We start from the raw sequence: 17,539 nt of genomic DNA, 5'->3' as shown, positions 1-17,539 counted from the left end.
GATGTGGTGACTAACTGTGTTCTAGGAGATAGGTCCAGATCTACAGTATGAATGGAACCCGTGGATCCGTCGTGCAAAACTAACCTTCGTCTGAAGTGCCGAAAGTCAGACCCTCACCCCCCGTTGCCACCGCACACAGCTGCTCAGGAGCTATATTTGTATTTATGTTGGGTTATCCTAGGAAAAAAATTTTTAAACGCGCAGGATGCGAGATAAGGGACCTAAAGTCTCAAAGAGCTTGGGCATTAAGACTAATCAGTGGAGCGAAAGTCTCTGCTTTGGTGGAACTGATATCTAGAGCTACGGAGAAAAGCTCCATTGATGACCCCGTGTGGAAATGTGTGGCAGGGAATTCGCCATCTAGCTGCGGGACAGTTTAAATCTAGTCAATGCCCGGTGTATGTCAGCTTCCTTGGAATCCTCAAGTTACGAAGCTCTATTATCATATATTATGATATCAGATCCCTGACACCGCTGGGGCGAGTCGTCGGATTTGCTGATCTATCATTGTTGGCCAATGCGCAGGGTCTTCCACGCAAGCTTCCAGGGCCCGATACAATCAATGTGCAACCATTCAGCTCTAGTAACTAGAATTGTATGACCCGCCCGGATCGACCGGAGATACCGCGTTTGGCCCTTATCAGCTTGGACCTACTATAACGGCCTTATCACACAGCATAGGGGCTAATACGTAGTGCTTTGGTGCGCTTGGAATCCTAGGAATGGGATTCACTTCTCTGCTCGGCCCCACTGGATGCTAAGCGGTATTTCTTTTTTTCTCTTTTCTTTTCCTTTTCAAACTCTTTGCGCTACAAGCCCGTTTGTCCATCTATAACTGCTCCTTGCGACGGTTGTGGCGAACGGGTACATGGAACGCCATCTAGACCGATGGCAGTGACTGATAGACAGGACAGCTGCTATCCTGCTGATCGAGTTTTCAGCTTCTGGCCTTTTTGCTCATTATTTATTTTGATTCTCGCACACACTTCTCGTCAACATATACCCGAATCAACCTGATAAGACACCCGTACTAAATGTTTAACACTACCGCAGCTAATTTTCTCGTTTTTTTCTTGCTCCTGTGTGGTTGAGACTTCACAACTCTTCCTCACTGTGCCGCAGTTCTATTCTTAACTACTCTTGCCGATTATGGCAGACTGGCCTCGCCAGCAAAAGCACTTCCCCAACTACAATCCATTTACATCGAGCAACTATGCTGCCCCTAATTCAGAAGGGCGGCCACAGCAGGAGCCTTCACCAAAAACTTCACCCCGACTGGGCCCTGCAATCCATGTCAGAGATATGAGCAACACAAGTGACAGCAGTGAGACCAGAGGACGACCTTCCCACCGAGTTCAATTTACTCTTGGGTCGGATGGATCGGACACGAGCCCGGAAGACATCCCTCTGCGAGATTATATGGATAATTCTCCTCCCTCTGAACCCCAGGTGCCTGCGTTTGTCCACCGGCCTTCCCTTCCTACATTCAAGTCCTCTGACTTCCTCCCCATGTACAATACTCGAGATTCACTCTCTGCACAATCCTCCCCGGGAGCAAGCCCTATCGTGACCCCCCTTGGCAGCCCTGGGAGGCGTCCGGACTCAGTATCAGAAGTCCAGTCAACAGAATCAAAAACCAAAAACAGGGCAATCCAGACAGCTTACGAGAAGGCCCAAAGCCTCGCTTCACAGGTTCGAAGAGCATCATATTTCCATCGTCGCCGGAGGTCCGATGAGGAATCGTTATCGCAGGATCTAATTGAGCCCCGCCATGAAGGACGCCATTATTTGAAACGGTCGAGGTCCGGATCTAAAGCAACCTATGAGCATGAGCACGACCGAGAACGGCAGTTCACACTTCGTGCCGAGGAAGCCAATGAAATTGTGAAGAATATTCGTGACAAAGCGGAACCCAAGGACAGGCGGCATTATTCTATCGATACACAATCTAGCGGTTCCCAGTCACCACCTGTACAGCACGGGCGAAGTATCCTGACAGATATTCTTCGATTGGGCCAACTTCACGAGGCAGAAGCAAACCGTATGTTTCAGCAGCAGGTTCCAACGCCGCAAGCCAATGCCTCTCCTCTCCTTGCACCCCAGAGTGCTCCCATCTCGGGAAAAACAACCTCAGGGAAATCCACTCCCCGGCCCAAATGGTATGAGAAAAACAAGAATCCTTCCGCTCTGTCACTTAACACTCTCGGCTCGGAGGCCACTTTGACCGGGGGTGGTTCAGGCGCTGGATCCGCAGGGCGGCCAGAGCTTAAGCGATCTCGAAGCAGCGGCTTGATGATCAATGCAGTCAAGAAGATATGCAACAAACCACGTCTAGAAGATGAGATTCGTCTTACAGTGCATATCGCGGAGACCATTTCTCGGCAACGGTACCTTGAGAAGCTATGCGAGGCCTTGATGGCCTATGGAGCACCAACACATCGGCTCGAGGAGTGTTTAAGAATGACGTCTCGTGTGCTTGAGCTTGATGCCCAGTTCCTATATCTCCCTGGTTGCATGTTCGTTTCGTTCAATGATTCATCCACACACACCACCAGTTTGAAACTGCAGCGTTGCGCCCAAGGTGTGGACTTGGGCAAGCTACAAGATGTCCATCAGATATACAAAGACGTGGTGCACGATATGATTGGGGTTGAGGAAGCGATGCAGCTTCTGGAAGAAGTCAAGACTGAGAAACCAAGATACAACGTATTGACATTGATATTTCTGTTCGGGCTTGCCAGTGCTGCTGTTGGACCCTTTGCGTTCACTGGCCGTGTGATTGATCTCCCAGTCTCCTTTGCTCTCGGCTGTATACTGGGAGCGCTCAAGTACATTGCCGTTCCACGCTCTCGTCTATATGCCAATATCTTCGAGCTCACCGCCGCCATGCTCCTCTCGTTCCTCTCTCGCGCAATTGGAAGCATCCGACATGGCCCGGGTGATGATGATCGTCTCTTCTGTTTTCCCGCGCTCGCACAGTCCTCTATCGCCCTCATACTACCGGGTTTCATGGTCCTGTGCAGCAGTCTCGAGCTACAGTCGCAAAATATCCTTGCCGGCTCGGTCCGACTGGTTTATGCGATTATCTACTCTCTTGTACTTGGTTTTGGAATGATGTTGGGCACGACCTTCTACGGCAAAATCGACCATGACGCTAGTTCAGCGTATATCTGCCCTACCAGTCCCAACCGAAACGAATATGCCTATAATTTCCCGTCCGTGATAGCATTCACCATCTGTCTCACGCTGATCAACCAGGCGAAATGGAAGCAAGTGCCTGTCATGGCTATCTTCTCCTTTATCGGCTATCTGGTGAACTTCTTTACCAGCAAGGCGTTCCCGCATAACCTACAGATAGCGAATTGCATGGGCGCCTTTGCCATCGGGATCATGGGCAACCTCTACAGTCGACTTGGCCACGGCCTGGCTGCCGCGGCCATGCTACCAGGAATACTGGTCCAGGTACCCTCCGGATTGGCAGCAAGCGGATCTCTGGTCTCTGGTCTTGCGTTTGCCAATCAGGCCAACTCAGCAGGCCAGCAGACGGCTGCTAACCAGACGATGAGCACTGCAAGTTCAACGATAGCAAGTGCAACCTCCGCAGCCACGACAGCGATAGCATCTGCTCTGGCCGGCCATCCTGGTGGGTCTGGCTACCATAGCGATCCAGCTTTCCAGGATCTAGCAGCCCGGATTGGATCGAACAAAGTGTACGGTGATGTTGTTTTTGATTTAGCATATGCGATGATTCAAGTGAGCATTTCCACGACGGTTGGGCTATTTCTTGCAGCGTTGATTATTTACCCCGAGGGAAAAAGGAGAAGCGAGCTCTTCAGCTTTTGATATATGTTTCGTGTTCCGACGACTGTTCTGTTCTTTTTCTTTGCACTTTTTGTCTTCAATAGTTAGGGGTTTTTCTATAGTTTACATACACAGCGTGGGTTTTTTGGAGCTTACACATACATATGGGAAAGATAGGATTAATACGATAATGAATAATATACCCAACATCCATCCATCCTTGAATGTCAAATATGTATACACTTGCCTCTTTTCCTATACGTATATGCGCTCGCTTGCATCTCGCCATACCTTGGTGGTTGCTCTTCATGATCTGAACCCCATCCACCAGGCGGGCCACAGATGACGTCAAGCCACGGCGGTGATGGCGCAGAGTCCAGCGCTGGCCCGTCGATCGCAGCCTCGTCTGCATCGCTGAATGGTTTCATCTCCCACTCAAGGGCCCGCCAGGGAAGCAACAAGCCCAACAAGCCCTCCCCAACCAGCCAGTGACGAAGGCCCATCACAGCGCTGCTTAGCCACTTGGTCCCCACGCTAATCCATCATGCGACTTGCGACCTGACGAGGGGCAGGGAGGGGCAGGGAGGGGCAGGGAGGGGCAGCGAAGGGACGTACATTCTGTCTACCGGCCAGCAGCGGGAAGCGAGGAAAAAGGACATAACTACCCATGCCCATGTCCATGTACGCCTGTGGCTGCTGCAGGAAGACGGGAGGAATCAGAAGGAAGGGATATGCATGTGTTCAATCGATCGAATCGAGGCTCTGCGTGCGGTCGGTGGCGATGGCTTGACGGCATCTCACCCTCTATCAACCAGTTATATGGTACACTATGGAAGTATATTGCTGGGTATACGGGGGGAGGCATTGCGAGCTGCCCCTCCCCTTCCTACCGGATGGCCCGATGCCCTGATCGTGAGAAGGGAAGTATGTGACGGTACTTACTCCGTAAACTAAGAGAAGTGGGAGATTGGCATAATCTGCTCGGTTCCATCCATCTTGGTGGGTTTTGCTGAAGTATTTAAGCTGGTGCTGAGCCCCTTTCCTCCCCCTGAGCTGGAAATCTTTCAAAGTCAAGACAATTCATCTTTTTCGGTGAGTGGTTGTGTTCAACCTTGCCCTGATCCAGTTGTCGGAATTGCAGAGCTAACCTGCCATTCGGTGCTGTCAGATATCGCATCTTAGCATTTTAAAGACCTTACACGTCGTTAAAACTACACACTTCCAATCACAATGGATTTCGTCAACAAGGTGACCGGTGGCAGCAACAAGGAGGGCGGCAGCAGCCAGAACGATATGCTCAACAAGGGTACGCTGTTATTCTTCTGCTGCCAGTGCTATGCCGCATGGTCATGAATAGGCGTATGCTAATGGATGTGTTGCAGGCATCGACGCTGGTCAGAAGCAGTTCTTCAAGGCTGGCGAGGGCGCCAACGACCAAATCAACAAGGGTGAGATAAACTAGAACACAGCTAGCCGGCCCTGAGGAGACCGTTCAATGACTGATTCTTATCATAACAGGCATCGATACTGCTCAGACTGTCTTTCTGGGCGCCACCAAGTCCGAGCAGAAGACCGAGGGCAAGCCAACCGAGGAGAAGCCAACCGAGGAGAAGAAGTAGGATTGTGATCGATGATCCCAGGAAGCACTGGAAGTCAGGTAAGCTGCTGCTCTGCATGATCTTTTCTGTTGTAAGAGAGACATGTTGGCTGATTTGGGGGTGTTTTTTGATAGTCCATGTGAGCCTTTCTATGTATGAATGGTATACATAGTTATATAAATCTGGCATCTGGTTAGCCACTTGCACTGCTTAAATATAACATAATTTACCCATTGAGAGATAAACTATATCCCACGGTATCCTTGAGATCCTTGAGATCCCCTAATGATCTTCTCCCCTCTTTCCTTTCTGTTTTTGATGTAGATCTAGCATCGACCTTTATCCGAGATATCTCCAGCCTCAAGCCGTAGTGATCTTTAAGCATTATACTAACGACTAAGCGGTGGCCCGATGACCTTTTTGAACCGGTCCAAGGAGCAAGAAAGTGATATCAATCTCAAAGAGCCGGGGGTCAAGAGATTTCAGATATGGACCATTCACCAGCCTCGTCACCCCCTGCCTGGCCCTTCGCCCGCCCGTATCAGAGGGTTGTCTTTCTCCGGTGTGGCTTGTCTGGGATTTCCCTGCCAATAGAGACCAGCCATGTCGACCTGACTGGAGTGTCCCTTTATCCATATAACAACATCTTGCATAGTTTTATGCCTCTCTCTCTCCTATGCACGCCTCGAAAGACCGTCCCATAAACATAGTAGAACCCCTCCATCGATGTCCCTCTATCCACGGCCTGCATGAAAGTGGAGAGACGCTGCGGCTGCACCTCACTGGACTGGCCTCTCTTTCGTTTCTTTTGCCCACGAACGGGATCTCTCCCTTCCCTATCTCTCTCTCTGCGGCCTTCTCTGTCTCCTCCCGTTGCTTTTCTTTCTCTCCAATCCTTTCGACCCTAAGTTAACCTTGCGGAGAAGCAAAAGGCTTTTTCCCCTCCCTTAGCTCGTAGGACGGCGGATGGTGGCCTTGCGGATGGGCTGAAAACTGGGGGGACCGCGTCAACCGATGATGTTGGCTCTGTGACATGAGTGAAGTCATCGTTCAACGCAGGGAAGCGAGCAGAGTGGACCAGGCTGCACTTTCCATTGTTTTCGTTGTCTGCCGCAGCGGTTTTCGCGTTTGATATCTGTCCATGGCGGGAGGGAGGTCAAGAGATGTATAGAGGACGGGAGGGCGGCATCAGTCCGAGGCGCAGAGTTATCGTGCAGCGCAGATGATTGACACCGGGTTCGTTCCTGTCCCGGCTGCTGGCCTGCTGCCTGCTGCTGGGAATCTGACAGGCTTCTGCTGGCTTGCTGGCTTGCTGGCCGTCATGGAGGGTGTGGCGCATCCCGGCCTTGACTGGCCTTACCTTAACTGGCTTTAACTGGGCTTTAACTGGGCTTTAACTGGGCTTTAACTGGAGCTGGCCGGCCTTAACTGAACTTAGGCCCTAACTGCCCCCAACAGCCCCCATCGCCCCCCCTAACCTCCCCTAACCTCCCCTAAAGAACCCCTACGAACCGACGAACCCCCCCTAAGTATGAGATCCCGACGGGAAGCCCTCAGCTAAGACAAGAGGCACTTCGTGTCGCTCAGCCGCACCCCGTGTCTCGTTAACTATTGACAAACGAGTCACTGCTTGCTGCGCTGCTAATTATAATATAAGTATAATAATAACCTCTCCTTCGTATCTCTTCGTCTTCATCCTCGTCTTTCTTCTCTCCTGCGTCTCCTTTTTTTTGACTCCTTGCGCTCTTCTCGCTCCTCGCGCTCCTTGCAAATGGACCCCAGCCTTGTCGCTCCCTGCAGGCGCTCCTCGACGAAATAACTCGCAGACGAGCACTAGGCCTATATATAGAAAAGAGATTCCCGGAAAAGTGACCCTGCTTACGGCTCCTCTCTTTGCTTTTGGGGTTTGCAGGAGAAGCGGTTTTATATTCTATTTTATTTTTTATTATTTTTTTTTTTTATTTATCTTTCTCTTACTTTGTTTGATCCCTCCTGCGAAAACAACAACATCGACAGCAATATAAGATCCAGAATTCCGACCTCCCGCCCTGCGCCTGCTCGCCGGGCTTGCCTCTTCTCTGCTGCACTCTTCCCCGTCGTATGCATGTCCCTCTCCTTTCTCCACCCGTCTTTTCCGACGTTAATTGATCGCGGAAGTCGGTGAAGTTCGTCCACTGCCGTCGACCGAGCACCCCTGGGCGAGCCTCGTCTTTATACGACCAACACCCAACATCCTCTGCCACACAACACACAAAAAACACCGTTCGACAGGTCACAGTCCGCCTGGATACCTGAATGGACTCGTACCGGCCTCTATGACCTTGCAATCATAGCTGACAGAGGCCTCCGTCCGACTGCTGCCATCCCGTAGCCTCCGCAGCCGCCCTGCCATCCGCCCCAGAGAGCAGAAAACCTCAAGCTCGACTCCGGCCTCTCTCTCTCTCTCCTCCTCCTCCTCCTCCTCCTCCCAGCCCTAACGATGGTCCGCCTACCGCTCCCTCACCGGCGCAGTGGGAACCGTTCCCCTAAGATGGGCCCTGCTTCTTCTCAAGATGACCTCTCTGCCTTCTCGACCGGGACCTCCGAGACCAAATTCCCGTTGATCTTGAAGACTCAGGTTATCAGCGTACGTCCGGGCCCAGATACTACCTACTGATTTATTGCCTCCTTCCGGGGCAGGCTGTAAGGCTGTGATAGCTAATCTGACACCGGTGCTGATCTTTTTAACCGTCTAGGGCCGCAATCTAGCTGCAAAGGATAGGAATGGCATGAGTGATCCCGTACGTGAATCCCTGTCGAACAGGCGACTTTTACCAATCCCCCCCAATCTTCCCCCTCCCCTCCCCTGGTTGGAATACCCCAGCTAACCTGATCTCCCGCTTCTCCAGTACCTGGTGGTCACGCTAGGTCATGCAAGAGAGTCCACCCCGACAATCAGCAAGACTTTGAACCCAGAGTGGAACGTCTGCTTTGATCTGCCTATTGTTGGAGTCCCGCTGCTCGAATGCGTCTGTTGGGATAAGGATAGGTTTGGCAAGGATTACATGGGCGAGTTTGATATCGCACTGGAAGATATATTCTCAAACGGCCAGATTCAGCAGGAGGTACGCATGCCGATCTTCTAGTCATTCCTATATTTCATTGCTATTCCATACGAGAAAAGAGGGAGATAGGGGGAAAGAAAGAAAGCAGAAAACAAGTATAGCGTGCTTGACTAACAATGCCATTTCAGCCCCGATGGTACGACCTCCAATCGAAATGGAAGACGAGTAGCAAGAAGAACAACGACGTCTCCGGCCAGATTCAACTGCAATTCTCTCTTGTCGACCCCTCCAACCCTTCTGCTCCCCCGGACCAGATCCTTTCAAAGTTCAAGAACCTCATCCGCAACAGTGACGACGAGGAAGAAGATGCTACCCCAACTACGTCCGGAGATAATGAGGAAGTTGGTGAGAGCTCAAGGGAGGACTTGACCAGACCGGATGATATTGCTCAGCAACGACAAAATTCAAAGGTTGCTCGGCTCAAGCGGAGGTCCATTGCCGTACGGGCGTATGAATTCTGCGGAGCTAAAGACGGCGTGGTTGGCATTGTCTTCATTGAAATAAACAAGGTCCTTGACCTACCCCCGGAAAAAAACAGTATGTTAAACATGCCTTTTTTCTTTTCTTCCTATGAACCAGGAGAAATCAAACAGCTACTAACACCCGATAGTGACCCGCACATCCTTTGACATGGACCCGTTTGTGGTCACCTCTCTTGGTAGAAAGACCATGAGAACTCGTGTCATTCGTCATAACCTAAACCCAGTCTTTGACGAGAAGATGGTATTTCAGGTGATGAAGCATGAACAAGCTTACTCCATCAACTTTACCGTCATTGATAGAGACAAGCTGTCCGGAAACGACTTCGTTGCCTCCACAAACTTCCCCCTGCAGACTCTTATTCAGGCTGGCCCTGAAGCGGACCCAGAGACCGGCCTATACGAACTCCTCGACCTCCCCCAGGACCCCGTTGAGTCCACCACTCCTCAAAGCTCCTCCAAATCTAGATTTAGACTCACCCTATCTCGCTCTACTTCAGCTTCAAACCTCGCTAAGATGGCAAAACCATCCCTGAAGTCAAAATCCTCAGCTGCCTCGTTAGCAAGTCAGTACCAGCAGGAAAACCAGCAGCCGGCTCCAACATCCAACCCTACTGCATCTCAACCTGATTCCGCCGCTACCCTGAACGTTCCGGGGAGCATTTCACCCCCTTCTCCAGACAAGACTGGATTTCCTTCTACTAACCCCGATACAGAAGCATTTAAACATTACGTTATACCTCTCTTATTGAAGAACAAAGACAGATGGGAAGACAAGCATAACCCAGAACTTCATATTAAAGCCAAGTATATGCCTTATCCAGCCCTGAGACAGCAGTTCTGGCGCGTCATGCTCCGACAGTACGATGCCGACGAGAGCGGACGTATCAGTAAAATCGAATTGACCACTATGCTCGACACCTTAGGCTCGACCTTGAAAGACTCAACCATCGACGGATTCTTCCATAGGTTTGCTGCAGAAAATGAATCGACCGGAGACACCATGGATCTCACTTTTGATCAGGCGGTGATCTGTCTTGAGGAAAAGCTTCAGGAGTTGCAAAAGAAGACAGTGGGTGCCACCATGTCTAAATTAGTGCAATTCCCATCGTCCTCTTCAGGGCCGTTAGAAAGTGAGATCCTACCCGATGATGAAGATGAAGATGATGAGGATGATAATGGTCTCCTCACACCCGCTGGGGGCGGCGGTACTCGCCTGACTTTGAACCCTGCGCATACTAACCTTGGGCAACCAACAGTATCTACTACCACTAGTCGCGACGAATCGATTTCTGGAAGCGAAGAAGGCGCCAACTCGCCTCAGGGTGACCTCACTGACGAGCGAGGCGAAGAACATGTCATTGAGATCCGCGAGTGTCCTCTATGCCATCAACCTCGGCTGGGTAAGCGGTCCGATGCAGATATCATCACCCATCTTGCTACCTGTGCCAGTCAGGACTGGAGACAGGTAGATAACTTAGTCATGGGTGGCTTCGTAACCTCCAGTCAGGCACAGAGGAAATGGTACAGCAAAGTCATCACTAAGCTGTCCTATGGAGGCTATAAGATTGGTGCCAATTCGGCCAACATCTTGGTACAGGATCGCTTGACGGGGCAGATCAACGAAGAGAAGATGAGCGTATATGTTAGGTTGGGTATTCGACTGCTGTACAAGGGATTGAAGAGCAGGGAAATGGAGAAGAAGAGAAGTTCGTCAGCCAGTTTTTACTTACCCCCTCATATTCTCACACACAAGTATAATCAGCCACTAACTCAATTTACTTCTTTTGCAGTTCGTAAAATGCTCAAATCCTTGAGTATCAAGCAAGGTCGAAAATATGACGACCCTGCTTCGTCTAGTCAAATTGAGGCATTCATTGAATTCCATCAACTTGACATGAGCGAAGTGCTTCTCCCCCTAGACCAGTTCAAGTCATTCAACGAATTCTTCTACCGTGCTCTAAAACCAGGCGCGCGTCCCTGCTCAGCTCCCGATGATCCCAACATCATCGTGTCTCCTGCTGACTGTCGCTCCGTGGTCTTCGACCGCATTACTGAAGCCACTCAGATCTGGGTCAAGGGGCGTGAATTCTCCATCGAACGACTTCTCGGGAAAGCTTATCCCGAGGACGTGGAGCGCTATAAGAACGGGGCTCTCGGCATCTTCCGTCTTGCTCCACAAGACTACCACCGCTTCCATATTCCCGTTGATGGAACTCTCGGCACTCCCAAGACCATTGAGGGAGAATATTACACCGTAAACCCAATGGCTATTCGTTCGGCATTGGACGTTTACGGCGAGAATGTTCGAATCATCGTCCCCATCGACTCTGTTGCTCATGGCCGTGTGATGGTCATCTGTGTCGGTGCAATGATGGTCGGCAGCACTGTGATCACTCAGGAGGCTGGTGCAAAGGTCTCCAGAACCGACGAACTTGGATACTTTAAGTTCGGAGGAAGTACCCTTTTAGTCCTTTTTGAGCCAGGCCGAATGAACTTCGACACCGATTTGGTCGATAACTCCAAGGGTGCCTTGGAAACATTGGTATGTTGGCGAGCTTTCCTCTACTTATTACTCTCTCTCTCTCCCCCTTATCGCATTCTAACAAGCTTTACCTCCAGATCCGCGTGGGCATGTCCATTGGCCATAGTCCAGCTGTCCCCCAACATACGCCTGACATTTGCAAACCGAACAAATACGTGGCCACCCAGGAAATGGAAAATGCAACCCGTAGAATCGGAGGGCCTGACCCAAGGCTAATCCCAGAGTCAGCCTCAGATCTCCGCCTTGACGAATTACAATTAAAATAGACACGAACAGCACACGGCATCCGGAAACTGTAAGCATCCAACAACAGCATGTTGGATTTCAAGTGAATCATTCTTTCCTTCTTTCCCATCCCGTTCCCCCCACGCTGTCCGACCTTTCGTTTCTTCTACATACATTTTTTTTCTCCAGCGCGTATTCTTCGTCGTCTTTCTATTTTCTTCATTCCATTCCTGCCCGCCTGCCTGCGTGTGTTTTTGCTCCCAGGGTATATGAGCGTATTTTATCGCCTGTTATTCTTTCATTTCAATTCTCGTTTGTTTGTTGCATTGTCTGCAGAAAGCGCCAGCGGACTTCTTGTAATTCATAGCTTTTCAATTGCATCTTTATTAGACACAGGGATAAGCATGCATATAGGCTGTCTAGTCTTCAATGTATATTCACTTTCTATCTCGCATTAGCAGGCACTGTGTCCTGCGTGAATGTTGGTTACACCAGCGTATTGATATACATATATGTATTATACATTAAACAAACTCACAACTCGTTGCGGGCTTCGACTAGTCAATAATTATAAGGCAGCTGTAATGGCAGAGATATCGTCGGTCAAAAAAATACAGAAGCAAAAAAAAATATGCATCGACCGGGAATCGAACCCGGGGCCCGTCGATGGCAACGACGGATTTTACCACTAAACCATCAATGCGATTTTATATGATCACGTGTAGCTTGACTTCAATACTTTCTCCTTATTGAGATTTGGGGTGACAGAACCACCTTATATGAAACATGCAACTGCGGTTCTTGCAGTGCCAGTTCCATGCTGTTGGAATTTGGGAATATAAGAAACAAAATTATTTGGTAATGCTTTCACAAGTCCGAAGAGTGCCTCATTGCTTAGAAGTGTCAGGTTATCTTCGGGATCCGACTCCTGAGTTTCCAATATCCTCTTTCTCCTGATACTTCCCCCTTATTCGGAAATACAATTCAAACGTCATCTTTGCAATCGTAGGTGATATGAAGGGTTATCATCACGTAATTCATTCACTCTCTCCTTTTTCGGATTTTTGTTCTCTTTGAGACGTCATAGGGGTGAGGAGGCTTTCGGAGATCGCACATATTTCTATTCTAGCCAATCCATGCTGGAACATGTGCGCATCCATTACCACATCATATAAAAGTGAATTGTGTGGTTCCAGATTTGCAAATCTGCATCGGGGAGTTTGACAGGCCCCTGGTTTTCCACTAACGGAAGAAAGATATCTTCAACTTTGTCAGGGTATATAGCGTTGTTGGGTCGGGTATCAGCTTCACCCTTGACCGGAACGGCGTATAGAGACTTGATTAGAAGGATTGAGCCGTGCAAAATTACAGGTTTAACGTATCTAAGGGCCAAATCTGTATCTCTGGAGAATTCCACGGGTGAAGAAGGCAGACCGGAATATTCCCCGGGTCAAGGCCGTTGCAGAAATAATTTGAATGGTCCCTTCAATATGTATGAGACAATCTTGGGAAGAGCCGGGTCATGGATTTATACACATGAAAATTTGGCAGGAGGTGGTGTCTTAGCCAATGTCCCGTTGAATCTTGAAATGAGACGCTTTTCCGTCCCGAGTCAGCATCTGGGTATGCATTAGGTGGTAATGAATGTTGTTCCGTTAAGCATAATTGCAAGATAATGCACGATCATCCCCAGGGAATTTTAGTAAGCAAAATTCTCCATATATAGGGCAGTCCCAAGGATAATAAATGACGATTAACTCTCCACGAGTTTAAAACATATCCATACCCCACGGAGCAGGTTTCGTTATTTCATCTAAAGACATGACCGGAGATCATGCACAGAATCCGAAAAACCCCACTGAAAGAATTTTCGAGAACATAGGCATATAAGTGAGTCATGTTCAAGGGTATATTTCAAAATTGCCACTAAAGGCTCCATCTGTCAAAAGACAACACATCGCGGGCGATTCGAGGGGTGGGCTCCAGTGGAGTTTCTCGGCATCCTATATCCATGTGAACGGAGTAACATCTTTGAAAGGAACGTGTTGATTTTTTTGGTCTCCCTTCTTTATTTCCTTTTCTTTTCCTCCCTTTCCTTCCTTCCTTCCTTCTTTTTTCTTTTTCTTTTTCTTTGTCTTTTTTTTTTACCTAAGTTAGTACTTTAGTTACCACAAGGCATTTTCACCACAGCCTTGTCCGATAATGTTGCTTCTGCAATCTGAATTCCCGTGGAACCGGAAGCTGGATAAGTCACGCTATGTTAGGTCAAGAGGAGCTACCGTAGACCATTTCGAATCAAGCCGGCGCTTATACCTAACAGTTATGATGTCAATCAAGGTCAAGCAAACGTCGAGTGGCTAGCTGAGGGCGAAAGTTGGATAACGGTTCAGATAAGGTTGGCGGGTAGGTCCCCGTCATTACCTTATTGTCAGAAAACCTACTTTATGACCGTTCTGGCCACTGAGTTCGTTCGCTGTGTCTTCTCGATATGACACATGGCACAGAGATGCTTTGGGGCGTAGATTTATCTATCATGGTGATAAAATCTCCAATTCTCGATAGAACTGCTAATAGTAAATGGGTATATATGACAACAAATTAAAGAGATCCAGGAACCACAGGATAGAAAAAACAAGGAGCATAATCGGGCAGACACAGGCCAAAACAAAAGAGCAAACACGCATATGCAAAGTGTGTAAAAGAAATTTGGTAACTCCAGTTTCCAAAAGTGACAAGAGACAATTCCCAGCATACATACGGCCCTGTAATCCAGATGTTCCGGAGAATTAGACATGCAACGATAAAATAATAATAATAATAATAATAATAATAATAATAAAAGGGACAGGAAATCAATCGAATGGTGCAATAAGGACGAGCAAGAAACGCCCCCGGATGTTGAAATAAATCTTTAGGTTTATTTTTTACCTTTCCGAACCACCCAGTTTTGGAAAAGACAGTAAGAAAGTAGAAAGGAGGGAGGGGATGGTAGGAGAAAAGACCGACAAGATATGTATAGAAATACATCGCACAAATATATATAGTATGGTATATAGTGGACCGAGGGAGGATATCAGGGCTGGAGAGGTGGTGATCGGCCAACACCAGCTCTTGGCCTGATATTACTTGCAGCCATTGCCATCTGCGAAGAGGAAGATGTAGATGAGGCTGTCTTGTTCATGCCCTGTTTGCGAGTGAGTTTGGCGTAGTGCAGACCGCAAGCGTTGCAGAGAGTTCGAGCACCGTCAGGTCCTCTGCGCCATTCGGGGGTCTCAGCACGATTGCAGCTATGACAGCGGCCAGGTGGGGCAGCTTTCTACAGTTTGGAGGTTAGCAAGAGCGGAACTGAGTGTTGAGTGAAGATGATAGATCATGCTCAGTGGAGGGGAAAGTTCATCGTACCCTGCGCTTCTTTTCGAGGCTAGAACCATTCATTATGTGAGTGTTATTGCCACCTGCCAAGACGGTACCATTTTTGTACTCCTCGCCGTACATCGACATCCGCTCTTTCTCGCGGGTGTGATCTGCTTTAAATATTTGTTGGTGACTCCGCTGCTCGTTTAAAGAGTGTTCATGGGAGATTGCGGCCGAACGGATTCTTTCGAGAATCTCTGCCGTGTGGCGATGGAGGTGGAGTAACTCATCGATTTCAGCCAGCGAGGGTAACAAGCTAGCTGCATCGATTGACTCTGCCCTAGTTGACTGGGGACGTTGAGAATATGGTCGAAGTATATCTAGCGTCCGGGAACTCGTGTCTCGGACCTGTACATTAGAGTTAGCCGTTTTTTTTGTTCTCTCTTTCAAACGAGTCAACTAGCAACATGACGGAACGGGAAATAAAATACCTCGTTTAGAGATGCGCGGACGTCGTAATCATCAAGGTGTCTTTTGACTGCATCACAGTATTGTCCTCCATTATTTTTCTGCAACGACTTTACCCCCTCCATTGAGGTATGGTCGGAAGCGCCAAAGGTCCATGTCGAATGAGCAGGTCTGTTTTCGAAGGATGGTTGAGGGAAAGTTTGCGAAGTAGGGACACTGCGGTGGGATGAATAGGAGGGCGGGTTGTAGCTCACTGGCGACACATAGCTAGTTGGCGAAGAGACGGCAGTGGAAGTCGTAGATAGCATGTCAAAGCTAGGTGCGTGTGAGGTACATATTGATGTTCTGTCGGCAACCGAGCTCCTTGTAGACGATTTCTCCGATCCTATGGAGTGTATAGAGCGGGTTTGTGAGTCTTGAGACCTTATTGAGCCTTCGGACTGAGATGGAGCAGAGGGGTGATGCTGCGAGTTAAGGATGGATTCCCGCAGGGATGGGGCTGAGGAGTTTGTTGATGAGAACGGGTTTGATGGCCCACTCGGCCCTTCCGCACTTGGGCCAGTCATGAGATTTGATGAAGGCGCAATGTGACCCGGTGCCTGCGAGGGGCCGCATACTGACGGCTGAGGGTGAGGGTATGGTAGAGGATTGCTCTTTCCGAGTGCCTCGTGGATAGACGGCAGCGACTTTACGCTGGGAGGGTGGGAAGAAACTGGAACATCGGCCAGCCTATGCGGACGAGTCGAAGGAGATATCTCTGCCGACGACCTGGACGATGGCGGAGGCGGTTGGTGGTGAGTGGGAGGAGAGTAGTTATATTGCGGGTGATTGCTGTGATACATGGTGGAGGACTGTCGATGGAAGAGATGAGTAGAAGACGAAGAGGCAGTGAGTCCAGTCGCCATGGGAGACTATGTAGCAGGGTGTTTGCTTGCCGCTGAAGACGGAGAAACCAGGGTTGTAGTGAGAGAAAACAAGAGCTGTTTTAATCCAGGGGTAGCAGGATATCGGTTTTGAGAAATGCGGTTGCAGCGGGCGTCCCGTGGACCAGAAGACGAGCAAATCCGAATGGCGGTAACTGGAACAGGTACATGTACAGGAGCAGCTCCAGACCAGAGTCTGTTTATGTCGTCAGAGTCCGCTGTGCTCTTTCAGTGGCACGCGTGCGGTGCGTGCGAGCCCAGCTGGTCTCTCCTAGAGAGACTGAGCGAGGCAGAGGGGGCGGGATCGAGTGTATAGTATTTGGCCTCTGAATGGATTCTGGATAGCGGCAAGTTTTGTTTTTCTTCTGTTGTTATTTCCTTTTGGTTTTTTTTTTTTTTTTTTTTTTTTTTTTTAATTAATTTCTTCTTCCACCCTTTTGCTTCCTTTTTGGATTGCTTCGCGGCGCTAAAAGTCGACTTTAAAATATGCTCTTGAAGGTACGGGAAATAACGTAATCGGTCAACCTTATTTGGCTCAAGGGAAGACAGAGCTCATATTTTTCGAAAGTGGTTTGCTTGGGGCGAGGGTGAACTTGAAACAGTATCAGAACTACCCGGCGATACGAGGTGGCTCTGCTTGCTCACTGTTCCGTTGCTGCGAGTACCCGGGGACTGTCACTCGCCAGTTTGAGGAGCAAGAGGGAGGAGAAATGGAGAAAAAGAAAACAAAAAGGCCAGCTTGTCGAGACGGCGAAAGGAAGGTTCCTTCTTCCCCAGATGAGATCTGTTGGATGGCGGGCGTAAGGATCGAGACCGTATCTAGACGTACAGATGTGTATATGTTTATATACACACGGAGACACGGTCCAGGTGTGCTTAGATCGATCGATATACGTATATAGATGTGTATATGTGCCAATTTATCAGAGAGACTTCCCCGTATAAGCTTTGACGGGCTGTTGCAGGTTCACGGCCAAAGCGTAGCACGGTAGCCAAAAATTGGGCTCGCGGGCTGGATCTTGGCCAGATCGAAAGGGGTGAC

General features: G+C 49.2%; 5 protein-coding genes and 1 non-coding gene across 9 annotated transcripts; 4 read left to right on the top strand and 2 right to left on the bottom strand.

Annotated features, from left to right (window-relative positions):
• Positions 1-1,149: 1,149 nt before the first annotated feature.
• TERG_00867 (uncharacterized protein) lies at positions 1,150-4,142 on the top strand (the record flags this gene model as incomplete). The annotated part of the gene is made up of 1 exon (XM_003238832.2): positions 1,150-4,142. The coding sequence occupies one exon, from the start codon at positions 1,150-1,152 to the stop codon at positions 3,841-3,843; it is 2,694 nt and encodes an 897-aa protein (XP_003238880.1). The 3' UTR covers positions 3,844-4,142.
• A 306-nt stretch (positions 4,143-4,448) lies between these two features.
• On the top strand, positions 4,449-5,913 carry TERG_00865 (uncharacterized protein). 3 transcript variants are annotated; one of them, XM_047749187.1, is made up of 5 exons: positions 4,694-4,893; positions 4,970-5,107; positions 5,184-5,249; positions 5,320-5,458; positions 5,534-5,913. In XM_047749187.1, the coding sequence occupies exons 2-4, from the start codon at positions 5,032-5,034 to the stop codon at positions 5,418-5,420; spliced, it is 243 nt and encodes an 80-aa protein (XP_047605259.1). In that variant the 5' UTR covers positions 4,694-4,893; positions 4,970-5,031; the 3' UTR covers positions 5,421-5,458; positions 5,534-5,913. The 3 variants fall into 3 exon arrangements, with proteins under 3 accessions (XP_047605258.1, XP_003238878.1, XP_047605259.1); XM_047749186.1 differs by having other exon boundaries at positions 4,449-5,107; XM_003238830.2 differs by having other exon boundaries at positions 4,449-5,107; positions 5,320-5,913.
• A 1,965-nt stretch (positions 5,914-7,878) lies between these two features.
• TERG_11648 (uncharacterized protein) lies at positions 7,879-8,524 on the top strand (the record flags this gene model as incomplete). Its single annotated transcript, XM_047750730.1, has 3 exons — positions 7,879-8,025; positions 8,135-8,179; positions 8,288-8,524. 3 exons carry the CDS (start codon positions 7,879-7,881, stop codon positions 8,522-8,524), a joined length of 429 nt encoding a protein of 142 aa, XP_047605257.1.
• Positions 8,525-9,133: 609 nt separating this feature from the next.
• TERG_11647 (phosphatidylserine decarboxylase) lies at positions 9,134-11,793 on the top strand (the record flags this gene model as incomplete). The annotated part of the gene is made up of 4 exons (XM_003238829.2): positions 9,134-10,115; positions 10,242-10,691; positions 10,776-11,527; positions 11,605-11,793. 4 exons carry the CDS (start codon positions 9,134-9,136, stop codon positions 11,791-11,793), a joined length of 2,373 nt encoding a protein of 790 aa, XP_003238877.2.
• A 591-nt stretch (positions 11,794-12,384) lies between these two features.
• On the bottom strand, positions 12,385-12,455 carry TERG_10509. Its single transcript has one exon. It is a non-coding gene; the product is annotated as a tRNA-Gly (tRNA).
• A 2,098-nt stretch (positions 12,456-14,553) lies between these two features.
• Positions 14,554-16,772, bottom strand: TERG_00863 (uncharacterized protein). 2 transcript variants are annotated; one of them, XM_003238828.2, is made up of 3 exons: positions 15,598-16,772; positions 15,155-15,514; positions 14,554-15,068 (listed from the first exon to the last, which is right to left on the bottom strand). In XM_003238828.2, the coding sequence occupies exons 1-3, from the start codon at positions 16,477-16,479 to the stop codon at positions 14,826-14,828; spliced, it is 1,485 nt and encodes a 494-aa protein (XP_003238876.1). In that variant the 5' UTR covers positions 16,480-16,772; the 3' UTR covers positions 14,554-14,825. The 2 variants fall into 2 exon arrangements, with proteins under 2 accessions (XP_003238876.1, XP_047605256.1); XM_047749185.1 differs by having other exon boundaries at positions 14,554-15,514.
• Between the last annotated feature and the right edge of the window lie 767 nt (positions 16,773-17,539).

Source organism: Trichophyton rubrum, assembly GCF_000151425.1.
Source record: "Trichophyton rubrum CBS 118892 genomic scaffold supercont2.1, whole genome shotgun sequence".
In the NCBI taxonomy this organism is placed as follows: Eukaryota; Fungi; Ascomycota; class Eurotiomycetes; order Onygenales; family Arthrodermataceae; genus Trichophyton; species Trichophyton rubrum.
The sequence above is the reverse complement of the archived record's forward strand: the minus strand, read 5'-3'. Positions and strand labels throughout refer to the sequence as shown.

Coding starts and splice junctions, on each gene's coding strand:
- TERG_00865 (XM_047749186.1), top strand. CDS start 5,032: ATGGATTTCGTCAACAAGGTGACCGGTGGCAGCAACAAGGAGGGCGGC. Junction 5,108..5,183: donor GAACGATATGCTCAACAAGG/GTACGCTGTTAT, acceptor GATGTGTTGCAG/GCATCGACGCTGGTCAGAAG. Junction 5,250..5,319: donor CAACGACCAAATCAACAAGG/GTGAGATAAACT, acceptor TTATCATAACAG/GCATCGATACTGCTCAGACT.
- TERG_00863 (XM_003238828.2), bottom strand. CDS start 16,479: ATGGCGACTGGACTCACTGCCTCTTCGTCTTCTACTCATCTCTTCCAT. Junction 15,515..15,597: donor TCCGCGCATCTCTAAACGAG/GTATTTTATTTC, acceptor TCTAATGTACAG/GTCCGAGACACGAGTTCCCG. Junction 15,069..15,154: donor GCCTCGAAAAGAAGCGCAGG/GTACGATGAACT, acceptor TCCAAACTGTAG/AAAGCTGCCCCACCTGGCCG.